This window comes from Polypterus senegalus, chromosome 6 (assembly GCF_016835505.1).
Source record: "Polypterus senegalus isolate Bchr_013 chromosome 6, ASM1683550v1, whole genome shotgun sequence".
Classification (NCBI taxonomy): domain Eukaryota; kingdom Metazoa; phylum Chordata; class Cladistia; order Polypteriformes; family Polypteridae; genus Polypterus; species Polypterus senegalus.
The window spans coordinates 69601020-69623125 of record NC_053159.1 but is presented as its reverse complement, the minus strand read 5'-3'; the positions used below and the strand labels follow the sequence as shown (position 1 = coordinate 69623125).

The following is a 22106-nucleotide window of genomic DNA, read 5'->3' as shown; positions in this document are numbered from 1 at the left end:
CTATTTTGAAGAAATTAGAATATAAAACATGTTTTCAGTTATTTCACCTTTTCTTGTTAAGTACATAACTCCACATGTGTTCATTCATAGTTTTGATGCCTTCAGTGAGAATCTACCAATGTAAATGGTCATGAAAATAAAGAAAACACATTGAATGAGGAGGTGTGTCCAAATTTTTGGCCTGTATTGTATATAATTTGGACCCTTTGTGGATTTGACAAAATCCAAAATAAGTTCAAACTTGTGTTCATAAAGGCTTTTAGCCTTCTCTTCAATCAGCATTAAGCTGTGTGGCACTCGATGCTGATCCTGCATCCATACACTAAGCAGTTCCTCCATCTCCTCCATCATTTTTCCACATTTCTTCGATATTATTGACAACATCATTGGCACAAAAGGCTTCACATGTTCCGTGATCTTGTCCAAGTTCTTTAGAATGGTGTTGATGGTTGAATGGTTTTGATTATACAAACAAGTGATGGTGACAATCTTTTCACCTTGCTCTACTTTCTCAATTATTTTCACTTTTGTTCCAATGGTTATCACCTGGCACTTCTTATCAGTACCAGCAAAATCACTGCTGCTTTTACGCTTATTTTTGAATGTCTTGACCTTGAAGTAAAGGGTGTTAACACAACATAAACAGAGATATAGTCAAAATCAGAGAAGCTTATAGAGGATGCACACACATGACTGAAAATGTAAGCAGTAATAGCATGGGTTTTGCACTCTGCATAGTGGCAGATATGCAAACAAATTTATGTGCTGCCTCAAAATTTGAAATTTAAATTAATTAAATCAGTTTAAAAAAAAAAACCTTTTTCCCCACAACATTCGCATACTAAAGCTGTGATATTATGTAATATAGAAATTTAATATAATACAGAATTATTATATATAATTATTATTTGCCACAAACGTTATTTCGGTCATGGATTAGTCACTTGCGGAGCAGCTGTCTTAGGGCTCAGAAGTTAAAATGTCATTTCCTGTTAAATGTTTACCTGATTGGGATTTCAGTCTCAATGGCACCCTGTCCGGGTGTTGTTCCTGCCTTAAGCCCTAGGCTGCTATAATGTGCCCAGCGACCTTGCCCTGGATAAGCGAGTGCAGGAAATGTATGGACAGATGGACTGACCATGTGTGTGACGTGAGTGACTGCAGGGGGTTGGGGGAGGAGTGTCCAGGAGAGAATTGGGAGGTTGCACGTCTGCTGAAGTGTGCAGATTTTTGGTGTTTTATGCGTTTAGTAATCTGCAGCACCATCTGTCTATTCATTTGCTTCTGTTGGGCCCTTGAGCAAGCCCTTAACCTGCAATTGCTGAGCACCGCACTTTACACTAGACCTGCCTGCTGATGCTGAACATCAGTTTAGTGTGAAGTGCACCACAGGCCGGTCAGAGATGCTACTCAGCGGGTACAATCGGGGTGCATCTAAAGAATTTTACATTGGGTGGCAAGAGCAGTTTTAAGAGTGCTTGCAACATGAACATATAGTGTTTCATCATTTGGTTCACATCTGCAAACCTGCAGGTGGTGCAAATTCACCAGTGCTTGGACTTTCTCCTAACCCTGGCTTTATGAACTGGTTCTCATGGCTTCCTACTTGGATGACCAAGATATTTCTCATTTTACTTATTTCTCTTGCAGAATTATGCAGCAGCTTGGTGACACAGCAAGCATCAGATGGTCATACGTGCCATCAGGATAAACACTAAACTATGGGCCAACTTGGTCCAATCAATGGCTTATTTTAATGCTCGTCACTACTAAAGATCAATTGACTGTTGTTAAAGAGCTGGGGTCAGCCCTCTGATGGTGATGACAGCAATTGGTCAATCTTAACGCATTGGGCATGCTGGGAATAGGCGCCCCATGCTAATCTATGTAGTTGACTTTTTGAGTGGTTGTGCAGGTAGGGGCTCCAGTCCACTGATTTGCCCAGGGGCTTATAATGCTGAAAAGACAGCCCTGGTGGTTGTCTTCATCAATATGGCTGTCCATGTGCTATTGAGAAGAGACATGCCCAGATTATGTATGGAACAAGTTGCTTGGGTGAGGGGCCGTTCAAACTTTAATTAGTGCAGATGGTCTGTGCTGGGCACTGCATGACCTCTGCGTCATCAACTTAGATGAGTGCTTACATCTAAAGGTGCTCTGAGCGCTGCAGTCCCACTAAAGTGACCTTTAGACCAGGTCTGCCCACCTGTCAAAGGCATAGAAATAAAGTGTCTATCCAGAAATACACAAACTGAGGAGGTGGGCACAAAGGCACTTTGAGATCCATTGTTTGATATCCTCAAATGGCTTCACATTTTCATCATTAAAGGGAAGGGGTGCCCACATCTACTATGACTTTAGTGTATAAAGGCTGCTTTTGAACATCAATCACTTTGTAATTCAAGGAGCTGAGGCCATCAGAGTCCATCGTAAAATCTGGTGTGATTCATTCGGTCAAACCTGCAAAGAGAAGAACAAAGGAGATGTGAGGATGGCAAATAGCCAAGGCCTGCTCAGCTACCCTTTCCTGAAGTGGACATGGTGGGTATGTCATTTGGGGTGTGGGGTGAACCCTTCCTATAGTGTGTGTCTAGCCCCGGCACCAAGACAGACAATCAGCTGGGCTTCAGGTCACAGTGGTGAGCGGCATGGTCAAGGGGCACAGGCTCTTTTACAGGTGAGTGTCATCTGGGGTTACTCCATGCTATTCTGTAAAGTGAAGCTGACCACGGGCACCTGAGATTATATCAGGGAATGAGGCGCAAAGTTCTGGGGCAGTGTCCACATCCCAAAGAGTGATTTACCAGCCAGCCTAGTTCAGACTGCAGGAAAAGGTCAAGGATACAGACCAAGACAGAAACAAATTAAAAAGCAAACATCTGAAAGTGAGAAGTGGAGCTCATGGACATGGCAGTCATAAGGATAACACTGCAAGGGCTCCACGTAATGCAGCGGCCAAGCAACAAACCCAGTAGAAGTGGTCTGTGGCACAAGACAAGGGGGCGGGGTCAGAAAAGCAAGCCATGCTGGTCCACCAGTTGTTACAACTTGAATATCTTTTTCCTCAGGTTGTCCTGAGACTCAAAAATTCATCTTGGTGTTGTTTGGGGGTCTTCATAGCCAAGGAATGGAGCTTCTATTTTGAAGTTGATTACTTCTACCATCTTTAATGATGCCATTTTGGTTTGATGTTGAGCATCGCTGTTTTGTGCTTGTGTGTCACCCGTTTCCTTGTGCTGCCCAGTGCAGGTTTTGTTTCACTTAACACAGCATACAGGTTCTGTCATTTTTATCTTTTCTTTCAGGTTTTCGGCGTTACTAACTATGCTTTCCTAATGTGTTTTAACGTTCTTGGGTGTGTTTCACATGCACCATTTGAACATGTTAGAAAACTTCGGTCAACTGCTGACTTAACAGGTTCACAAAACAGAAATATCTTTGTGTGTCAAACAACTGACTGCATGATAATGTCGTTACTAAAACTGATGTTTACTCATAATTTGATAGGCTGGAACTCTTCAGTTTCCTCATTTGCCTTAAGACCATGCAAAAAATAACCAGAGAGAAGAAGGTCCCGTATGAAACCTTAAAATGATGCAGTAAGCTGAGTTGTCCTTTGTGCTGTCCTCTCTGACCAACTTTCTGTCCCTAAGGACTAAATCAGCATCCAGAAATTGCTCCACCATTGTAATTCATTTAGCATTGTTAAGGATGAGAGCTAGAGAAGCAGTAAAGGTGGCTGACTCAGGGTGCAAATTAAAGTCGGCCTCAAACAGTTAAAGCAGTGCACTACTCTAAATTCCAACTGAAAAGAGGGTCTCCGTTACAAGAATCTGCTTTAATTAACTGTCCATGTGCTTTTTAGGCCATAACATCAGAGCTTAGTTTATAAACCATGAAGTGCAAGAGATCATCGTGACTGCCCAAGGAATGCATGAAAGTGCATCGATAAACAGCAATTGTCATTGATATGAAATACATGAACACATGTGCTCACACGCTTAAATTAGAATTCACCTGGAAATCTTGCACTTTTAAATTTTTTTGATACATGCAGATTGCCGTTTTCTCCCTTTTTCACATCCCTCATTTGATGCTTCATCCTCATCCCCACTGCTTGGCACCTTATCTCTTCGTGTCCACATCAGCGTCCACATCCTCTGTGCCAGAACTAGTTGACTAACTGAATTGGCCATTTAATTTAATTTGTATTTGCTCTACCATTTTCATTTTACATCGACCAATCAAAAGACAAGTTAGGGGTAATGTTAACTAGACTACTTTTATAAGGTTTAACTAAAGTGTGTTTAATAAACTTTGCTTATTTAAACCCAGCCCCAGTTTCCCAGTTCCTTTTGATCGTGTAGACCGCCACCCTCACCGACATCTTGGCTTTCATTACAGTTTCTCGATAAGAAAGACCTGCACTTTTAAGGGATATACAGGTCTGCCTGTCTGTCTGTCTCCCTCGGCATTATGAAAGCAGTAATGTCCACATCCTGCTACGGTGGGATTAGACACACACACTGTGTTCATGCTCTGCTGTTATACAGACAGGATCCACAAGTAATCAGCAACATTTAGGACACCTGCAGGAATTGCTGTCATCAACTTTCAAGGCTCATTCAACTTCCACTGTGTCATAAATTAGGAGTTCTAAAGCACACAAGTCCCGAAAAAGCACTTTCAACAATACCCACTAGAGAAGGTCGTGACAGGCAGAATGATGTGGGCAGCAGCAGATCATTGTAATGTTTTTTTTTTAACTGAATACATTTGTTTGTTGTGGATATTGCAGTGTCCTGCAGCCCTGATTTTGATTTGTGGCAGTACCAGTTCTAAACCTTCCCGTTGGCCTTATCGGTACCTTTGCTTATTGCTGTGAGTTTATACAAAACTTCTGCTTCATTTCAATGGAATCTGTGTGGTTGAACACTAGCATAAGAGAGAGAGCTAGAAATGTGTGGGGGCATCACATAGTGGGAAGGCTTGAACTGCTTTTTCTGGACTTTGGATATTAAGAACGTATAACAAGACAAGGACTGTGCAACCCTGGAGCCTGTCATTGTCTAAAAGAAATGAATACCTTTATGTAGGATATGGCGTAGTTGAGCCTTGTGATCTTAGCGATCTACAAATACTGTATATTGTAATATGTATATTAATACAAGTATAATACAATACCATGTGCCATTTAATATTATGTGACTGTAGTACTGCTAGGCAGGATGATAAGTAATAAGTGAAGTACTGTGACGATGCAGATTTGGCTCCACGCTCCCATCGCTATTCGGGAGCCAATCAACCCAACACCGTCGGTAATGTCACCAATGAGCTAGACAGTGAGACAATAACAACTGAGCAAGGGGATGGTAAAAAGTGAAAAGTGCTTTTATTTTAAAACAGTCAAACAAAAACAAAGTGTTCAATAAATAAAGTGCAGTGCTTTCTAATAATCTTCATTAAATAAATAATCCAATAAAAGAAATGTGGAGGTTAAAAACACTACAAAAAACAATCCTTTAAAACGAGGTTAAAACTTTCTTATGGAAGCAGTCTTTAAAAACCAACAACAAACCCGGTGCCTTCTTTTAAAACTAGCGTCTCTCCTGCTTCACCCATCTGGACCCCGCAACAAGGGAGACACTCTTTCTCTGCAGCTGACCTTTACAACCTTTACGGTCGGCTCCCCTTGACAGTGACTTGAGAATTCCACTGCGACCAAGGCTCTCACACAGGGAACACCACGTCCCAAGTCCCGACTCCCGCTACCTTCCGCGGAGAGTACTGCACCTTCCTGGTCACTCCCGCCCTTCAAAACAAACACTGCGGGAGCGACCACAACTTCTCTCAGGTGTTGGCCAAACACCCAGGCTGCCTTCAGCAGTCTGTGAGCATTCACTCACTCGCTTGCTTCCTGCTGCACTCGTGGTCACTCGTGCTCTCTCTCTCTCCTTACTGCCTCCTGCTGCCAACCTCCATTTCTTTCTCTTTCTCTTTACATTCCCCTTCTTCCCTCTCCAATTGACTTGCGCTTCTTTTATAATGCGAGGGGCCATAGCAGCTGCAGCATATTAGCCACGGGAACAATCATGGATGTGGGCAGTCCCTCACCTGTGCACTCGGTGAGAAACGCCCACACCACAGATCGCCCCTTGGCTTGCTATGACCCAACGCTCCCTCGCTAAGCCGCCGCGAGAGCGGTGATTATTTATTTAAAAAATGGCCTTTACTAAGCAAGCTGTGGACCCGCTATACCACAAGTACATGACTATACAGTAGACAGTCATGTGATCAGAAAGGGGTCCACAAAATCACAAAACAAAATATCTCATTCATGTAGGATTTCAGACCCTTCATTCAGTGCTGTGTAGAAGCCCCTTTGACAGTCTTCTCAGCGTTGTACACCTGGATTTGGGCAGCTGATTCTTCTCTTTCTGGCAGATGCTCTCCAGCTCAGTTAGAGTGGATAAGGAGTGGATTTTCTATAAGTTTTAAGTTAGGGCCACTCAGTTACAGTCAGTAACCTGTCCTGAAGTCACTCCAGCGTTGTCTTGGCTGCATGCTTCAGGTCACTGAACTGTTGGCCCAGTCTGAGATCACAGGTTTTTTTCAAGGAGCTTTCTGTATCTGACTGCATTCATTCTCCCCCCAATTCTGACCAGACTCCCAGCACCCACAGAGCACATGATTCTACCACCATCCTGCTTTAGAAATGGCATTAGGCAGGTGATGAGCAGTGCCAGGACTTGACCAGTCCTAGTGGTTGGAGTTCTGCCCAAATACTTCAATTTTATTTCATCAGACCAAAGAATCACTTTCCTCAAGTTCTCAGAGTCCTTCAAACTATCCTATGCCTTTTACTCAAAAGTGACTTCCGTGTGCCCATAAACACCTCATTGATGTGGTCCTGCTGAAATGGTCCTCCTTCTGACAGGTTGTTTCAACTCAGCAGAGGACGTCTGAAGCTCTGTTAGAGTAACCATCGCATTCTTGGCCACCTCCCTAAGCAAGGCCCTTCCTGCCTGGTTACTCAGTTTGGCCGGAATCTTGGTGGTTCCAAACTTCTTCCACTTTACAATTATTGAAGCCACGGTGCTATCGGGAACATTTTTATCCCCTTACCCTGATTGATGCCTCGCCACAGTTTGATTGTGGATGTCTACAGTGAGGTCCTTGGGCTTCATGGCTTGGTTTTTGTCCTGATATGTAGTGTGAATTGTGTGACCTTTTTATACACATGTGCCTTTTTAAAGATGTCCGATCGATTTCAGTGTGCCACAGGTGGATGTCTCATGGAGAATTAAAGCAAACAGGATGGATCTGTGCACAATTTGGAGAGCTACAACAAAGGATCAGAGAATTTATAGGAAAGAGACCTCAGGTTTTGATGTTTAATAAATATGCCAACCTTTCTGGTCAGGTGTTTTCACGTTGTCATTCTGTGATTCTGAGTGGAGGTTGATGGACAGAAATGGCCAATTCATTACTTAAAATGAAATCTACAACACAGGGAAGTATAAAGAAAGTGAATGCATTTAAAGACGTTATCGATGTTTTCTGTGGAAGTACTCTTGTGTACCTGCACATTGCGTTTCCTTTCTCTTCCCGTAAGTTGAAAGATGAACCCAAACTGAATCAGTGACTCAATAACACCGACAGATGCCTCCTTGTCTTCCTCGTGATTTATGACACATCAAGCGGTCCATTGACAGGTTTTTAACATTTACAGTTAGGTCCATAAATATTTCGACAGAGACAACTTTTTTCTAATTTTGGTTCTGTACATTACCACAATGAATTTTAAATGAAACAACTCAGATGCAGTTGAAGTGCAGACTTTCAGCTTTAATTCAGTGGGTTGAACAAAAAGATTGCATAAAAATGTGAGGCAACTAAAGCATTTTTTAACACAATCCCTTCATGTTTATGTTTTATTCACCTGTTAAACATTCTCATTTGGAGGATAAGGGAGCTTATCATTAACAAAATAAACAAAGAGTTTATTCAGGCGGCTTTTGCAATTAAATAGTTTGGACTGTTCCATTGAATTCAGTCGGCTCTTTAATTTTGAAAACTCAAGACAAGCGGCTTGCCGGGTCTGCAGTTAAATCATCACTGTGTTACACAACCTCAGCTGAATAGTGGCGTCTGATGTGTGTTGCTGCTCTGAGGCTGTTAGCATTTGCAGGGGATGACAAATGACAATGTCTCCGTGGTGACATCAAGATACAGTTTCATATCTATCTATCTATCTATCTATATATCTATCTATCTATCTATCTATCTATCTATCATATAGTGTCTTTCACATTTATTATATAGTGTCTTTCACATCTGTCTATCTATCTTTGCCCCATGTGGGACCTGCCCATCATGACCAAAGGCTTCTAGTCTCCTGCTTTATGCACCAGTTTTGTCCACTTTGCCCAGACTATGCCCCACTGCCCACTGTTAAACCAGATAGAAGAAAAAGAAAACTTATCATGGGGTCAGAATATCTATAAGGGTTGCGGTCATTCTTCTTGTCCTTGTCATGGGCGATCATATGGTATCTTCCGATGACCTTGTTTGGCCGGGACAGGTTCATGCCATGAAAAATAATCCTGCCAAAAAAGTAAAGGAGACATCAAGGAGGGGACACTTCTGACATCAACACACATACCGGCCCTAAGGCAACTCATAACCTCCGTTGGCCCCCAAGAAGTTCAAACCCAGGGTTGCCAGAAGGGAATGCCAAAGCCTCAGTGAACAAGGGGTCTATCATGAGGCTCACTATGTGTAGCGAATAGGACCACCATAGGAGCAACAGTGAGGCTTATAAGATGATACCCACTGTTAGTGCACAGACTGATGATACACTTGATGATGGAGACAAACATTCCCTCATGCCAGTAGAAGCAGCTGTGACTGCTGAGGCTGAGGAGGCAGCCACCCCATGGGCGCAAATTAGAAGAAGCCTCAGGATGCAAACCTTCATGAGAAGAACTCAAATCAATAATCCTGTCAAGAAGAAGATGAGTAGGAGGAGGAGGAAGAAGAGAAGAAGAAGAAGAAGAAGAGGAATACAAAGGAAAGAGGAAGAATATCAAGTGGAAGAGGAAGCACATTACAAGCTTTTTGGAGTTGTATTGTCTTTGTAGCCACAGGTGGTTTTCACTGTGTCTGTATATAGGAGAGTGGTAGATCCTGCAACAATAAATAACCGTGCTGTTCCTGTTTAATACTGAATAAAGCTGGTTTTTGCTAAAATACTGAGACTCAGACTTATGTTTTTGGGGTGCAAGACTGGGACTCGCACGTCACAGTATGTTTAACCTGATCTGATGTTTTATGTCTGTACATTTGTATTTTACCCTGAGATGGTGCTCTGTGTCAAGTGAAAGGTGCTATGCATAAATTAACTGAACTGAATTGACTGGGCATGAGCTTTACTGACCTAGATATGAATAGGTTTGCTGTTGCCCAGTTTGGTAAACCGGCAAATCCAAGGGACCCCCACCAAAACAATAACAACATTTATTTATATAACACGTTTTCATACAATGTATCTCAAAGTGCTTTACATGGTGAAGAAAGAGAAAAAAGACAAAAAAATTATTAATATTAGGGAACACTAATCAACATAGAATAAAAGTAAGGTCCGATGGCCAGGGAGGACAGAAAAAGCAAAAAAAAACTCCAGACGGCTGGAGAAAAAATAAAATCTGCAGGGGTTCCAGGCCACGAGACCGCCCAGCCCCATCTAGGCATTCTACCTAACATAAAAGACCTCAATCAGTCCTTTTTGTATTTAGGGTTCTCATGGAAGGACTTGATGATGACGATCACGTGGACTTCTGACCTTTAATCCATCAATGTAAGGACATCACGGTGCTTTGATTTGAACCGGAAAAAGAACAGAAGAGAAAGTAGGGGTTAGTACGGATTTTGGAGCTACCATGAATAATAATGATAATTAATTGAATATACAGAGCATCAGAATTTAACTAAGATGAAGCTATGAGAAAGCCATGTTAAAGTAATAAGTTTTCAGCAGTGTTTTAAAGTGCTCCACTGTATTAACCTGGCGAACTCCTATTGGCAGGCTATTCCAGATTTTAGGTGCATAACAGCAGAAGGCCGCCTCACCACTTCTTTTAAGTTTAACTCTTGGAATTCTAAGTAGACACTCATTTGAAGGTCTACGGTTACAATTTGGAGTGTAAGGTGTAGCAAAATTAATTAAGGATTTGTAAACCATAAGCACTATTTTAAAGTCAATTCTAAATGGCACAGGTAACCAATGTAGTGACATCAAAACTGGGGTGATGTGTTTGGATTTTCTTTTCCAAGTTAAGATTCTAGCAGCTGCGTTCTGCACTAGTTGCAGTTGATTCATGTCTTTTTTTGGTAGTCCTGAGAGGAGTGTGTTACAGTAATCTAGCTGACTGAAAACAAAAGTGTGAACTAATTTTTCAGCATCTTGCAGTGTTATAATATAAGAGGTCTAACTTTTTCTATATTTCTTAAGTGGAAAAATGCTGTCCTAGTAATCTGATTAATATGTGATTTAAAATTCGGGTCAGAGTCAATAGTTACCCCTAAATTCTTTACCTCCATCTTTTAATCCTAATGTATCAAGTTTATTTCTAATGACCTCATTATATCTATTATTGCCAATCACTAAAATTGCTGCTTTCTAACGTATGACCTGCTTTGTGTGTAGGCTGACTAATGTGCTGGCTCAACTCAAAAGAGTCCAGGAGGTTCATGAATTCTTTTACTTTTGGGTCACACTGATTATCGATATGAAAGTTAAAGTCACCGTCTATTAGGAATGTGTCATAGTTCGTTATTACAATTGACACCAAGTCTGAGAATTCCTCAAAGAAAGACGCATTGTATTTAGGGGGTCTATACACAGATAATACTAGAAACTGAGAAACTCCATGAATAACAACGGCAAGTTACTCAAAGGATTTGAATTTGCCAAAGCCGACATCTTTACACTTTAACCAGCTCGAGTAAATGTTTGCTAAACTGACGACTTTTGCCGCCACCACTGTAACATGTCTAGGCAAGGTGGACTGAGCTTCAGGAGAGCTGAGATGTTTTCCAGTGAGCTGCCAGCTGCCATGGGCTGTTCCAAAGTATAAAAATTAAATTAAAAACATCAATATACATAACAAAGTGTATTTTTAATCTATTAACAATATAAATAAATTTACTTTTTAAGATAACCAGCATGGTGCTTTGTAGAAGAACTACTGTATGTCAGCACATTCCTTCCAGCTTAAAATTTCAAACGGTTAACAGAGAAAAAAGAAAAATGATGGATCAAAAAAGAATAAAAACCTGCAGTCAAAATGGGCAAAATAATCGAGCAACTCAAGCAACACAGACCTGCCACCCAAACCAAAGCCTTTGGGGGGCACTTGGATTTATCCAAATAAAAACACATTAATCCTTAGTTTAGTCTTGATTACAGGAATAAATAATGAAGCATTGGTGTCATGAGAATTGAAGTTAAACACGACGCTGTGACACTAGCCAGCTGGGCACTCGGTGAAGTGGCAGTTTGAAATGAGAAGTTGGTGTCTCTCCACCCAGACGTCCTCTAGGCCAGTAGGCGAGCTGACATCAACAGATTGGAAATTTTAGTGAGAAACCAAACAAACATTGACCCAAAAATCCAAGCAGATTATAAACATGTTAAAGGTTTTCGACTTTATGGCAGATGCTCTTGGCACAACTGTCGACTACACACCTGTTATGAGGATGTTGTAATAATGTTATGATAAAAATATAGTATGTACTAGAAAAAATAGAATGCTTTAGAAACCAATTGCTGTACTTACTACAGGTTGGAATAAGAATAGATGAAATCTCAGAAACTGACTGGTCAGGTAGCTTGGGAGAATACAGGTGGGCCCGAGATGAAAGGTCATTAATAGGCCGAACTAAGCCTGGACTGAAAGGCACTTTACGACTTAACTATCTGTTTATCCTTTCATCCTTGTTTATCTGAAACTACATGTGTGCAACCTTTGAAGCTGGAAAAGGTGCTGACAGGAACAAAGCTGAACTGGGTGGGTAGTTGTGCCTGTGCTGAGTTATTGGTGAGTCGGGGTACTGCAGAGTCAGAATGTGAAGAGGGGTCCTCTCTCAGTCTCTCTCAAGCTCTGCCATTGTCTATGCTTAGAAGATGCCATTTCTGTTGCATATGCAGACAGCATGCTGGACACTAAGACACAAAGCCACCTGGCAATCTGAGCATATTGGATGCTTAACATGAAGTAGGTTGTATGTTTTTTTTATTTTGCCAGCATTTGTTTTCTGCTTGCTTATTTTTGGGGCACATTATCTATAACTTGTGTCATGAATTATTGTGTAACTTTCTCCCCTGCCTGTTCTGCTGCTCTGTCTCCATATCATTGCCTGGGGTTGCAGATGTTAAAACAAAGGTGGGCATGTTTACCTACAGTAGCAGTCAACCCAGACAGCATGGTCAGAGTGTGGGGTTGTGCCATCCTGTAAGGGTTTGCATAATACAGAGGAGAGAAGAAGGCCAGTCTACCAAGATAAAACCACACACATGTGCAAAAATAAGTACATCCCATGACATGATTTGGCCTCATTTGAACAGTATCTGTCTAAAGATAAAGGGGATATAAAAAAACAAAAAATGAACATTTGACTTGCAATAACTCATTCAATGAAAGGCGAACTGGAATGCCATTTCTGTCTGTGAAAAAAGGCTTTGCCCCCTCAGGTCTCTGACATCACTCCCCACCCCATGCAGAATTCTTTCAGTTGTGTGATGTTTGAAGGACACCTTTTTGTTTCAAATCCCCTCACTGTGCATCTCAATGGAATTCAGATCTGGGCTTTGACTGGGCCATTCCTCAACTTTCCATTTCTATCTTTTCAGCCATTCCTTGGTGAATTTACTGGTATGCTTAGGGTCATTGTTGTGTTGCAAGGTCCACTTTCAGTGACCTTCAATCTTCTGACAGATGGTCTCACATAACCCTCAGGTCCCTTCTGGCACAATGAAGAATAATTAAGTGAATTCCATAATGGAGAGTTGCCAATCTCCAACATTTCCTCCATAATGCTTTACAATTACTTTCTGGTTTTTCTTGTCAAATTCTGTCTTTGTTTTCTGTCAAGCATATCTTCTGGTACAGTGGCCAAATAACTCATATCTTTTCTAAAATCTGTCCAGAGCACATTGTTCAGGAATTCTGGTCTATGCCTAGGTGTTCATTGTCATACCTTAGTCTTGATTTGATATTCTTTCAGGTTTTCACATGGCACATGTGTACCTTGTGCACCCTCTTTCTAATGGTAGACTTGTGCAATTTAACATCAACAGTGACAAGAGCTACTTGGAGGACCTGTGATGAAATTCTGGGGTTCTTAGAAATTTCTTTCAGCATCTTGTGTTCTGCTCTTGGGCTCAGTTCGTTTTGGAGGCCTGACCTGAACAAGCCGCCAATTATTTGAAATCTTCTCTACATGTACATGATCTTCTAGACTGTGGAATGGTTGATTACTGGTTATTTGGAGATTTCTGAAATCACACTACTGGAGCTACGGGACTACTACCACTACTACAGACTACTGGAGCTTCATTTGTGAAGGCCTCAGAGAGCCTGAGTGAGTGAGTGAGTTTAAATAACAATGGGTAGACAAGATGTTCTCTCATGATGTTCCAAAAGTTTGTACCTTATTCTAATTTGAGGTATTTCAGGTAGTCATAAATGGAGGTGTGCATTTACTTTTTTAAATGAGAACTCTGCATTTATGTTTATCTAAATGAAATAGTTGGCTTGATTACAAACTAACTGCTGCTAAGAACACCCACTATGGCAGAATAATAGAAAGTGGCCACGATAACCCAAGGGTTTTGTTTTCTGTAGTTAATAAACTACTCGAACCTGCATCTGGCCCAACTACCACTTCTACTGAAGTCTGTGAGGATTTCCTCCACTTTTTCCGTAACAAAATTAAAGATCTAAATAATTCAACTAACGTAAATACATCATCTGTTTATATCTCTCCCTGTTTTCCCACTCCATCCAGCTCCTTCTCTAAGTTCTCACCAGTCACATCTGCGTTTGTTAATGACCTGCTTTGTAAGATGAGGCCAACTACTTGTATACTGGACCCGATCCCCAGCACACTACTTAAATCCTGCCTTCAAGCCATAATCCCGACTGTTACAACAATAATAAACTCATCCCTTGACACTGGCTCTGTGCCGCTCACTTTTAAAATCGCTTCTGTAACCCCAATGTTAAAAAGTCTGGTCTTGATGCTGACAATCTTAACAATTTCCGGCCTATTTCCCACTTACCTTTCCTGTCAAAAGCTCTTGAGCGTGTTGTAGCTTCCCAGCTCACCAATTACTTATCGTCTAATAATTTGATGGAACCCTTTCAGTCTGGTTTCAGGGTGCAGCACAGCTGTGAAACTGCTCTGCTACGGGTAACCAACGATCTGCTTATGGCAGCAGACTCTGGACAAACCAGCATATTAATTCTGTTAGACCTCAGTGCAGCATTTGACACTGTCAGACATGACATTCTACTGTCTAGAATGGAGAACATGCTGGGTATCTCTGGCACTGCCCTCCAGTGGTTCAAGTCCTATCTGACTGATAGGCAAGAGTTTGTTAGTCTTGGTAACAGCAGATCCAGCTCGGCGCCAGTCACACAAGGAGTTCCTCAGGGCTCTGTCCTTGGCCCTCTTCTCTTCTGTATTTATATGCTCCCCCTTGGCCATATTATTCGTAGCTATGGACTGGGCTATCATTTTTATGCAGATGATACTCAACTCTACTTCAATGTTAAAAGTGGAACTTCCTCAGAGCTTTCTCAGCTCACAACCTGCCTTAGTGAAATTAAAACCTGGATGGAGCAGAACTCTTTGAAATTAAACTGCAACAAAACTGAACTCCTGCAAATTGGGACTAAAATGCAGCTTAATAAAATGAGCTCCTTCCCAGTCCATCTTGGTGGTGATCTCATCAGACCTGCCTCTACTGCAAAGAATCTTGGTGTCATTTTGATTCCTCCCTTTCTTACTCCACTCACATAAATCACATTAAGAAACTTTCCTACTTTCACCTCCGTAACATATCTCGTGTTCGCTCCTTCCTTTCCTTTTCTAATGCTGAGAAACTTGTCCATGCTTTTATCACATCCCGCATAGATTATTGTAACTCGCTGCTGGCAGGTGCCCTTCTAATCTTATATCACAGCTCCAGCTTATTCAAAACTCAGCTGCAAGAGTTCTTACTCGAACCAGCAGCAGCGAGCACATCACACCCATCCTGCTCCGTCTTCACTGGCTCCCTGTGTCTTACAGAATCGAATATAAAATCCTACTAATAACCTACAAAGCCTTAAATAACCTCGCCAAACTACATCAGTGACCTTCTCCATCACTATGTGCCTGCCCGTCCACTAAGGTCCTCTGATTCTGGCAATCTTGTTGTGCCCCACACTAATCTTCACTCCATGGGTGACAGGGCCTTCAGCTGTATAGCCCAGACTCTGGAATGACCTACCGAAATTAATCAGGTCAGCTGACTCCATGAATTCTTTTAAAAAACAACTTAAAACTCATCTGTTCAGGAAGGCTTTTAGCTCTATTTGACTTCATTCCCCTTCTCTCAGTTTACCTCTCTGTCAAGATGCTCATGTAACCTGTGTGTGTGTGTGTGTGTGCAGACCATCAATTCTGTTGTCTGTTAGGCTTTCTCTGAGTTTACTGTCTTAATCTTCTTATTTATTAATTTGCTTTGTACTATGCTATATACTGTATACCCTGCCGTTCTTTCTTATGTTCTGTAAGTGCCTTGAGCATGGGAAAGGCGCTATATAAATAAAATGTATTATTATTATTATTATTATTAAATGCAAATGTAGCCTGATGCTTTACATCACCTTCCTCTACAAATGTTGTTTAAAAGAAGAACAAATACACAATGATATGTCCATATATCTTAAAAAGAAAACACATTTTACAGGGTGTACTTTTTCGCATAACTGTATTGTACCATGCATAGATGTCATTTCTGGGGAGCATTGGGGCAACTGCCACCACAGTCTCAGGGTAATGCCAGAGAAAACTCCTGATGGTAAAGCTAATTCCATCTGCTACTACTGGCTGGTGAAGGTCCATTTAGACTGCAAGTCCTAATTCAAACTTTTTGTTAGTATTCATTTTTTGTTTGACTGTTCAAACTACTTCTGCAAAAGATTCAAATCTGATATGACAGTGTACTGAAATTAATTCATAAGATAGATGTGACCTAATAGACGACTATTAACATGCTGACTGATGATTATTTAGAATATAGTCATTCACAATGGTGACTGCTTAATGATGCTCTGAGTGGAATCATCACTCTCAACGTCTTCCCAAATGAAATCCACAGGGGCTTCCACACTGGTGAGGAGCAGGACAGGCTCTTCACTGGTACACCCAGTACAGGCACACCTAATTCATGACTGTCCCAGGAGAGACCCTAAAAAAGGGAAACTGGCCACAACTAGTAAGTCCCAAAATACTGCAGTTGATGCCCCCAACAGTGAAAGGGCAACCGACAACCTTTGACTGTATAGACTGTAAGAGGCAGATGAACAACCTTTATAAAATAACATATTTATTCCAAAAATACACAAAACAGCACAAAACAGAATCTAATAATAGCACTCAGAAATCCAGAAAATCACATAAACAACAAATATTTAAATAATGACAAGGAGCGTTCATCAACACCAAATGCATAAACAACAATGAACCGCATCAGGGGCAGTTCAGAACAGACAAGTGGCCCCGCCTTTTGGGGAACCACACCCAAAACACAAGGGATATAGCAGGTCATCAATACACAGAGAGCCATTACTACACAATAACGAAGAATTATACACATTACATAAATAAATATAATAAACATACAGAAAAGGCTTATAATGAAGCAAACCAGACATAAAAAGGAACCTAAACAAAGAAGACAAACACAAATAAGCAGAACTATGACAGTCAGATCTGCACATGCAGTAGAAAACTGTGGATACAAGAGAGAAGTCACTCAGCAAGTTATCTCGACAAACACAGAAGTTGGGACTCATTAGCAGGCTTTCTTTAATTGTTGCATTTCACAAATTATTGTCATATGAATGGAGATGTGGAAATTCATCTAACTGCAGCCCACAATAGGTATAATGTAGGTCACGTAACTCTCACAACATCACGCTATGCCCTCAATGTCAGCCATGATTATCCTCCCACAATCCTAATCTTAACTATATTGTAACTGGGCATTTGATGGGTATTTTGCGACTGACATCGAGAGCATTACATGATTTTTGAGACATTATATAACTGGCCTCATAGACATTGCCGGCTGCAATTAACACTCACCTGCATCAGTAGAAAACAATGACAACTTAATGGCAGTATAAGTGAATTTGGGAAAGGGTAGCTTTGTGTTAATCTGTCAGCCTATTAGGTACCTTACAGTGATGGTGACAATGTAATTATGATCTTATCAAACAGCCCAGTAAACACATAAATTACATTTTGCTCAGTGAAAATGGTAAGTCTAATATAAGCATAAAATTCAGTGAAATCAAAGTATAATGATTAATTTGGAACATTTACTCGTCATTTCTGTTTACTGTTTTCCTGCTGAGAGATGTTTTTGTCATGACAGACTCCTATATGGTACGATATTCCCCATTTATACTCTACTATGTATTTTACTAACATGTCTTCAGACCCATACTTGTTCCACACTTACAGGTAATGCAGTTCAGATCTTCCTCCACCATTCTCTTTTACATCAATGACAAGAATAGGCATGTTTATTTATGTATTACAGATAGCGTTTCTCAACCACAGAGTCACAACCCATTTTTGGGTCCTGGGCTGCAACCAGTGGGTCAGGAGTTGCTATTGGATTTAATGATAGTGGTTGCAGGGTAAGCTATGGTGTATCACTGGTCCAAAAATTGTGTTTGGTTCCCACCACTCTGACGACTGCACTTGAAGCAATGGGTAATGTGCTAAAATAAATAATTAGCAGAGTTAAAGTAAGTGTTGATAATATAATAGTAGCATGACCTTGGTGACATTTTACCTTAGTTTGTAGTCTTATCTTGTTCAGTGTTTTTGCATTGGGGTGGCACAGCTGACAGCTCTTCTACTTTGGTGATGCTAAGAGAGAGGCTAGGGGCCTCATCTTTTTTTCTTCTTCTTTGGTATACCTCTGGATCAATGGGTGCAGGGCGATTACCTTAATTCAAATCTGCACCCAGTCCAGGCTTTCTTCGAGTGGGGATGGGCTGTAAAGTGCCCCTACATGCAGTCTTTGGTTAACTAAGCCCTCTACTTGTTATGTGACTTGCTATGTCCACCTTAAGAAAAGGACAAGTGTCTGTCTGTCATTATAGTATAATGCTACCTCATGTTGTGGCCAATGGAAGAGTGACATCAACAAGAAATCAACATAGAAACTAAAACCCAGACACAACTAGGCCTCAGTCGCTAAACCAGGCCTATGTGGCAGCGACCACCACCACACATTCCCAGCACAACACATTTGACTACAAGAATGGTCAGCTCAACAAGTGACGCTGAGAGAGAGCAACAAAAACACAATACTCTATCCAAAGAGGAAAAAGCTGCAGTGAGGTAAAGGGATCAGGCAACTTTTATTATAGCACAACAAATGGACACTCCATGTATCCAGTAAAAAACAAGATGTCTACACGATAACTTAAGATTTCAGCGTGTCTTAGATGGGTAGCACAGCTACTGGGGTCATAAATAATATAATAAGTTGCCCCTTGCTGGTCACATGGCTCTCTTCCCTTCAAATATGTACACAAATGTAAAGCTAATTTTACAAATAAAGACACACAAAGTTTGAATCAAGCTTCTTGCCAGGTAACTTCACTCTTTTTTGACATTCTACCCAATAGACCAAGAACTCCAGCACACACTGGCTCTATAATGGCACTTTAATGGGTTGTGAGGCCCCTAAATGAGCCATTGTGTGACTAGGGACCTTTTCATTCTGATAGGCTTCGCAGTGCATGATGTTGGTCCTTTGGGCTTTGAAGAATTCCCAAAAATTTGTACAAAATGGAAATCTTTAATGTCGAGAAGGCAGGATACGACAGATAAAGCAAGACTGTGCTTAGCCAGTGTAACTGTAAGTAGCAAGAGAAGCACACTGATGGAATTGTTGACATTCACTTATATTTATGGAGCCTGCTATGGACCTCAATGAAGGGTCTTCAGCTGGATTGTTCTTTTTGGGAAGCAAAAATGGCTCCCCTCTGGCACTGCTCTGAAGATCCAGTCTGGCACCTTTATTTTTAAGAGTGCAGGTCCATATTTTCTCCTCTCCTGTAAAATTCTTACTTGTGACAGACATGGTACATAGTGAAACATGTAGTGTAACAGATAGTAGTGATGGTCATTTGTTTTAGTTGTCATGTTTTGTGAAATTCTTATGTGTTTGTACTAAAGAACACTCTGCGTGCAGCACCCCATCAGTAAACATGTAGTAATTGCAATGCAGGAGTGCCCTCTGGTCTGGTGTGTCTCTGTGTTTCAGTATTGTGCACTGATACAAACAGCATGGCACTATACTCTGCCTCATTTAGGCGGCTTTTGGGTGACTTTGACAGAGCTTTTAGGTTGTGATTCCAAGTGATATTTGGCAGTCCTGACAGTGCTAATGGGATGGAGCAGAGTGTACGTCGTATTGTGTCATGGCAGCCACAGCAGGTACCAGTCCTAGGGGTGGCCAATAAAAGAAAGTGAGAGCTCCACTCTGTGCAAACACAACCCACTCCTGATCTTGACGTGTGAATGGCAAAGAAGCACATCAAATGTCAGCCTTTCAGATTGGCTGCCTGCTGTGTGTGCTGCTATCTCCGATCCAGAGTGTCACGTTCTTGAGTATGACCTGTGTTTGAGCTCTCAAATTGGGATCTTCTGAAATGCAAAGTTGTGCAGCAGTCAGCAGCGTCCATAGTGGTCTGTTATGTCACATCTGTCTGTGACCCCACTCATGTCAGATTCGAATCAGTTGAAAAATTAACAAAAAATTACAAAAAACGGGCACAAGACCAGAATTGAGGCCCATTTAGCTGCAGTGTGAACACTGCTGGCTGTGTCCATCTTGCTACATATTAAATATGGCAGGAGTCTGAAGGAGCGTTTGAGCAGTGGCACAAAATGACACACCGAGAAAGGATGCCTCATACAACAACCCTTTTTGCTGTCCCCCATTTGTGTGACCTTACAGTGTACTCCATTTGTTCAGATATGGAGTAGCCCTACGCCACCAGACTTGCTTGGTTCAGGCATTTCGACCTGCATATTTTGTGGCTTGTTTCTCACCTTTATGCCCACCAAGCATTTCCAGTTTGATTTTACTGTCTGTGCCATGTGACCAAGTGGCTGCCCCTCAGTGTACTGGTTCAGTATAAGCCACACTCCTTGCAGTGTTTCATACTGAATGATGAGACACTTCCAAAGTTGTGGCTGTATAGCAACCTAAGAGCAAAAAGACACAGCAGTAAGAGCGAAGCAGCAAGGTGGTGAGTTCAGAAGAAGCCCCATCCATGCACTTCACTTGACCCTAAAGCTGGTGGCTTCACAGGACTCCCTCAGTCTGAGGTCTGCAGCTCAATGGCAACCCCACAGTCTGAAGTCGTCCCTCACTCTTAGATTAGAACCTTAATGGTAGGTCCCCAGTGTGGACTTGTAGCTCAATGGCACCCCATCTCAGGATCTATTGTTCAACAGCACCTCACTGTTAAAGGCACTATATACAGTAAAAGCCAAAGTGGTGGGCAGGGGTTAAACCAAAGCCTCTTCGCCCTGCAAGTTTCAGATGTTATGCTATGCTATGTATTTCAGACCCACAAAAAGAGGTCAGTGTGCCCGTTCCGGCCATGATGGAGTCCTGCCCACTCAGTCGCCCACTTTCCCACACCTCACAGCTCACCTAAATCCAAATTTATCGATGAACACAGAAAGGTGCCTGAGCTGGCTGTAGCACTTGTAGGTGTTTTGATCGTCTATTGGAATGAGGTCCACATCGCTGAAGATAAAGCAGCTGTAGTCATACTCCTTGAGGGCCTCAGTGCAGCCAATGTTCATGAGCTTGGCACGGTTGAACTTCTCCTTGCCGTGCTGTGTCAAAAGACAAGTGAAATTTGACGTGTTAATCTCATTTCTTATGGATGCTGCCTGGCTTTGTCCTCATCTTGCTAACCAAGGGCATTCTCACTAAGCGTTGACCTACCATCCCAGCGATATGTGCAAGGGCTCTGTGTCCTCGATTGTACGCTCACTGCTGGACAAGTCACACGGCCTGTTCCTTTGGGAACTTCAGGTTGCTGATCCTGAACCTGTAGCATGCACAAATGAACCAGGGACAGGCCAGGGGTGGGCATATGTGACATCAGTGTACCCACTATGTCCCTTGGCCCAACCAGTCAGCGCCCCCTTTCAACATGAGCATCTGTGATCTCAGGCTTACTGGCATGGGCCTCCCAAGTTACAAGTTTGAAATTTCTGACATTTCCATTGTCATCTTGCCAACTGAAACAGGCACTCCAGCCATACAGGTGAGATATGCCAGTCCTGCTCTGCCAGGCCAACCCGTGGGGTTAGGTGACAAGGCAACTGCTTCAGGTGGTGCTTTAGCCAACAATACAAAAAAAGTTAGGCATGAATGTTAAGGGTGACTCACGCATCAAGTGCCTTATTTACTTGCCTTTAAAAATGGTGAGAAATATTTTCAGTTTCGCTTAAGGAAACTTGCAGCACCTGGACACACTGTGAGCATCCAAATCTAAACATTGCAGGCACATTTCAAAGCCACATGCTAGTCCAAGGTGTTGGAATTCATTTTCCTGACATCATATCCTGAATCTGCAAAGTTTACAATTCAAAAATTAATTTATCAGACAGATGATATAAGGTGGACTAATTGGTGTTTTTCCTTTAAATTTCTCTGTGATGGTGTGCATGGGAAAGGCACTATATAGAACAAAAACTGACAGACCAGGAACTTCATACTT

General features: G+C 41.7%; 1 protein-coding gene across 1 annotated transcript; it reads right to left on the bottom strand.

The window, feature by feature from the left end:
• Positions 1–2323: 2323 nt before the first annotated feature.
• LOC120530632 (beta-1,4-galactosyltransferase 1-like) lies at positions 2324–21476 on the bottom strand. The gene is made up of 4 exons (XM_039755054.1): positions 21375–21476; positions 21026–21213; positions 8482–8606; positions 2324–2436 (listed from the first exon to the last, which is right to left on the bottom strand). The coding sequence occupies exons 1-4, from the start codon at positions 21474–21476 to the stop codon at positions 2324–2326; spliced, it is 528 nt and encodes a 175-aa protein (XP_039610988.1).
• Positions 21477–22106: the final 630 nt, after the last annotated feature.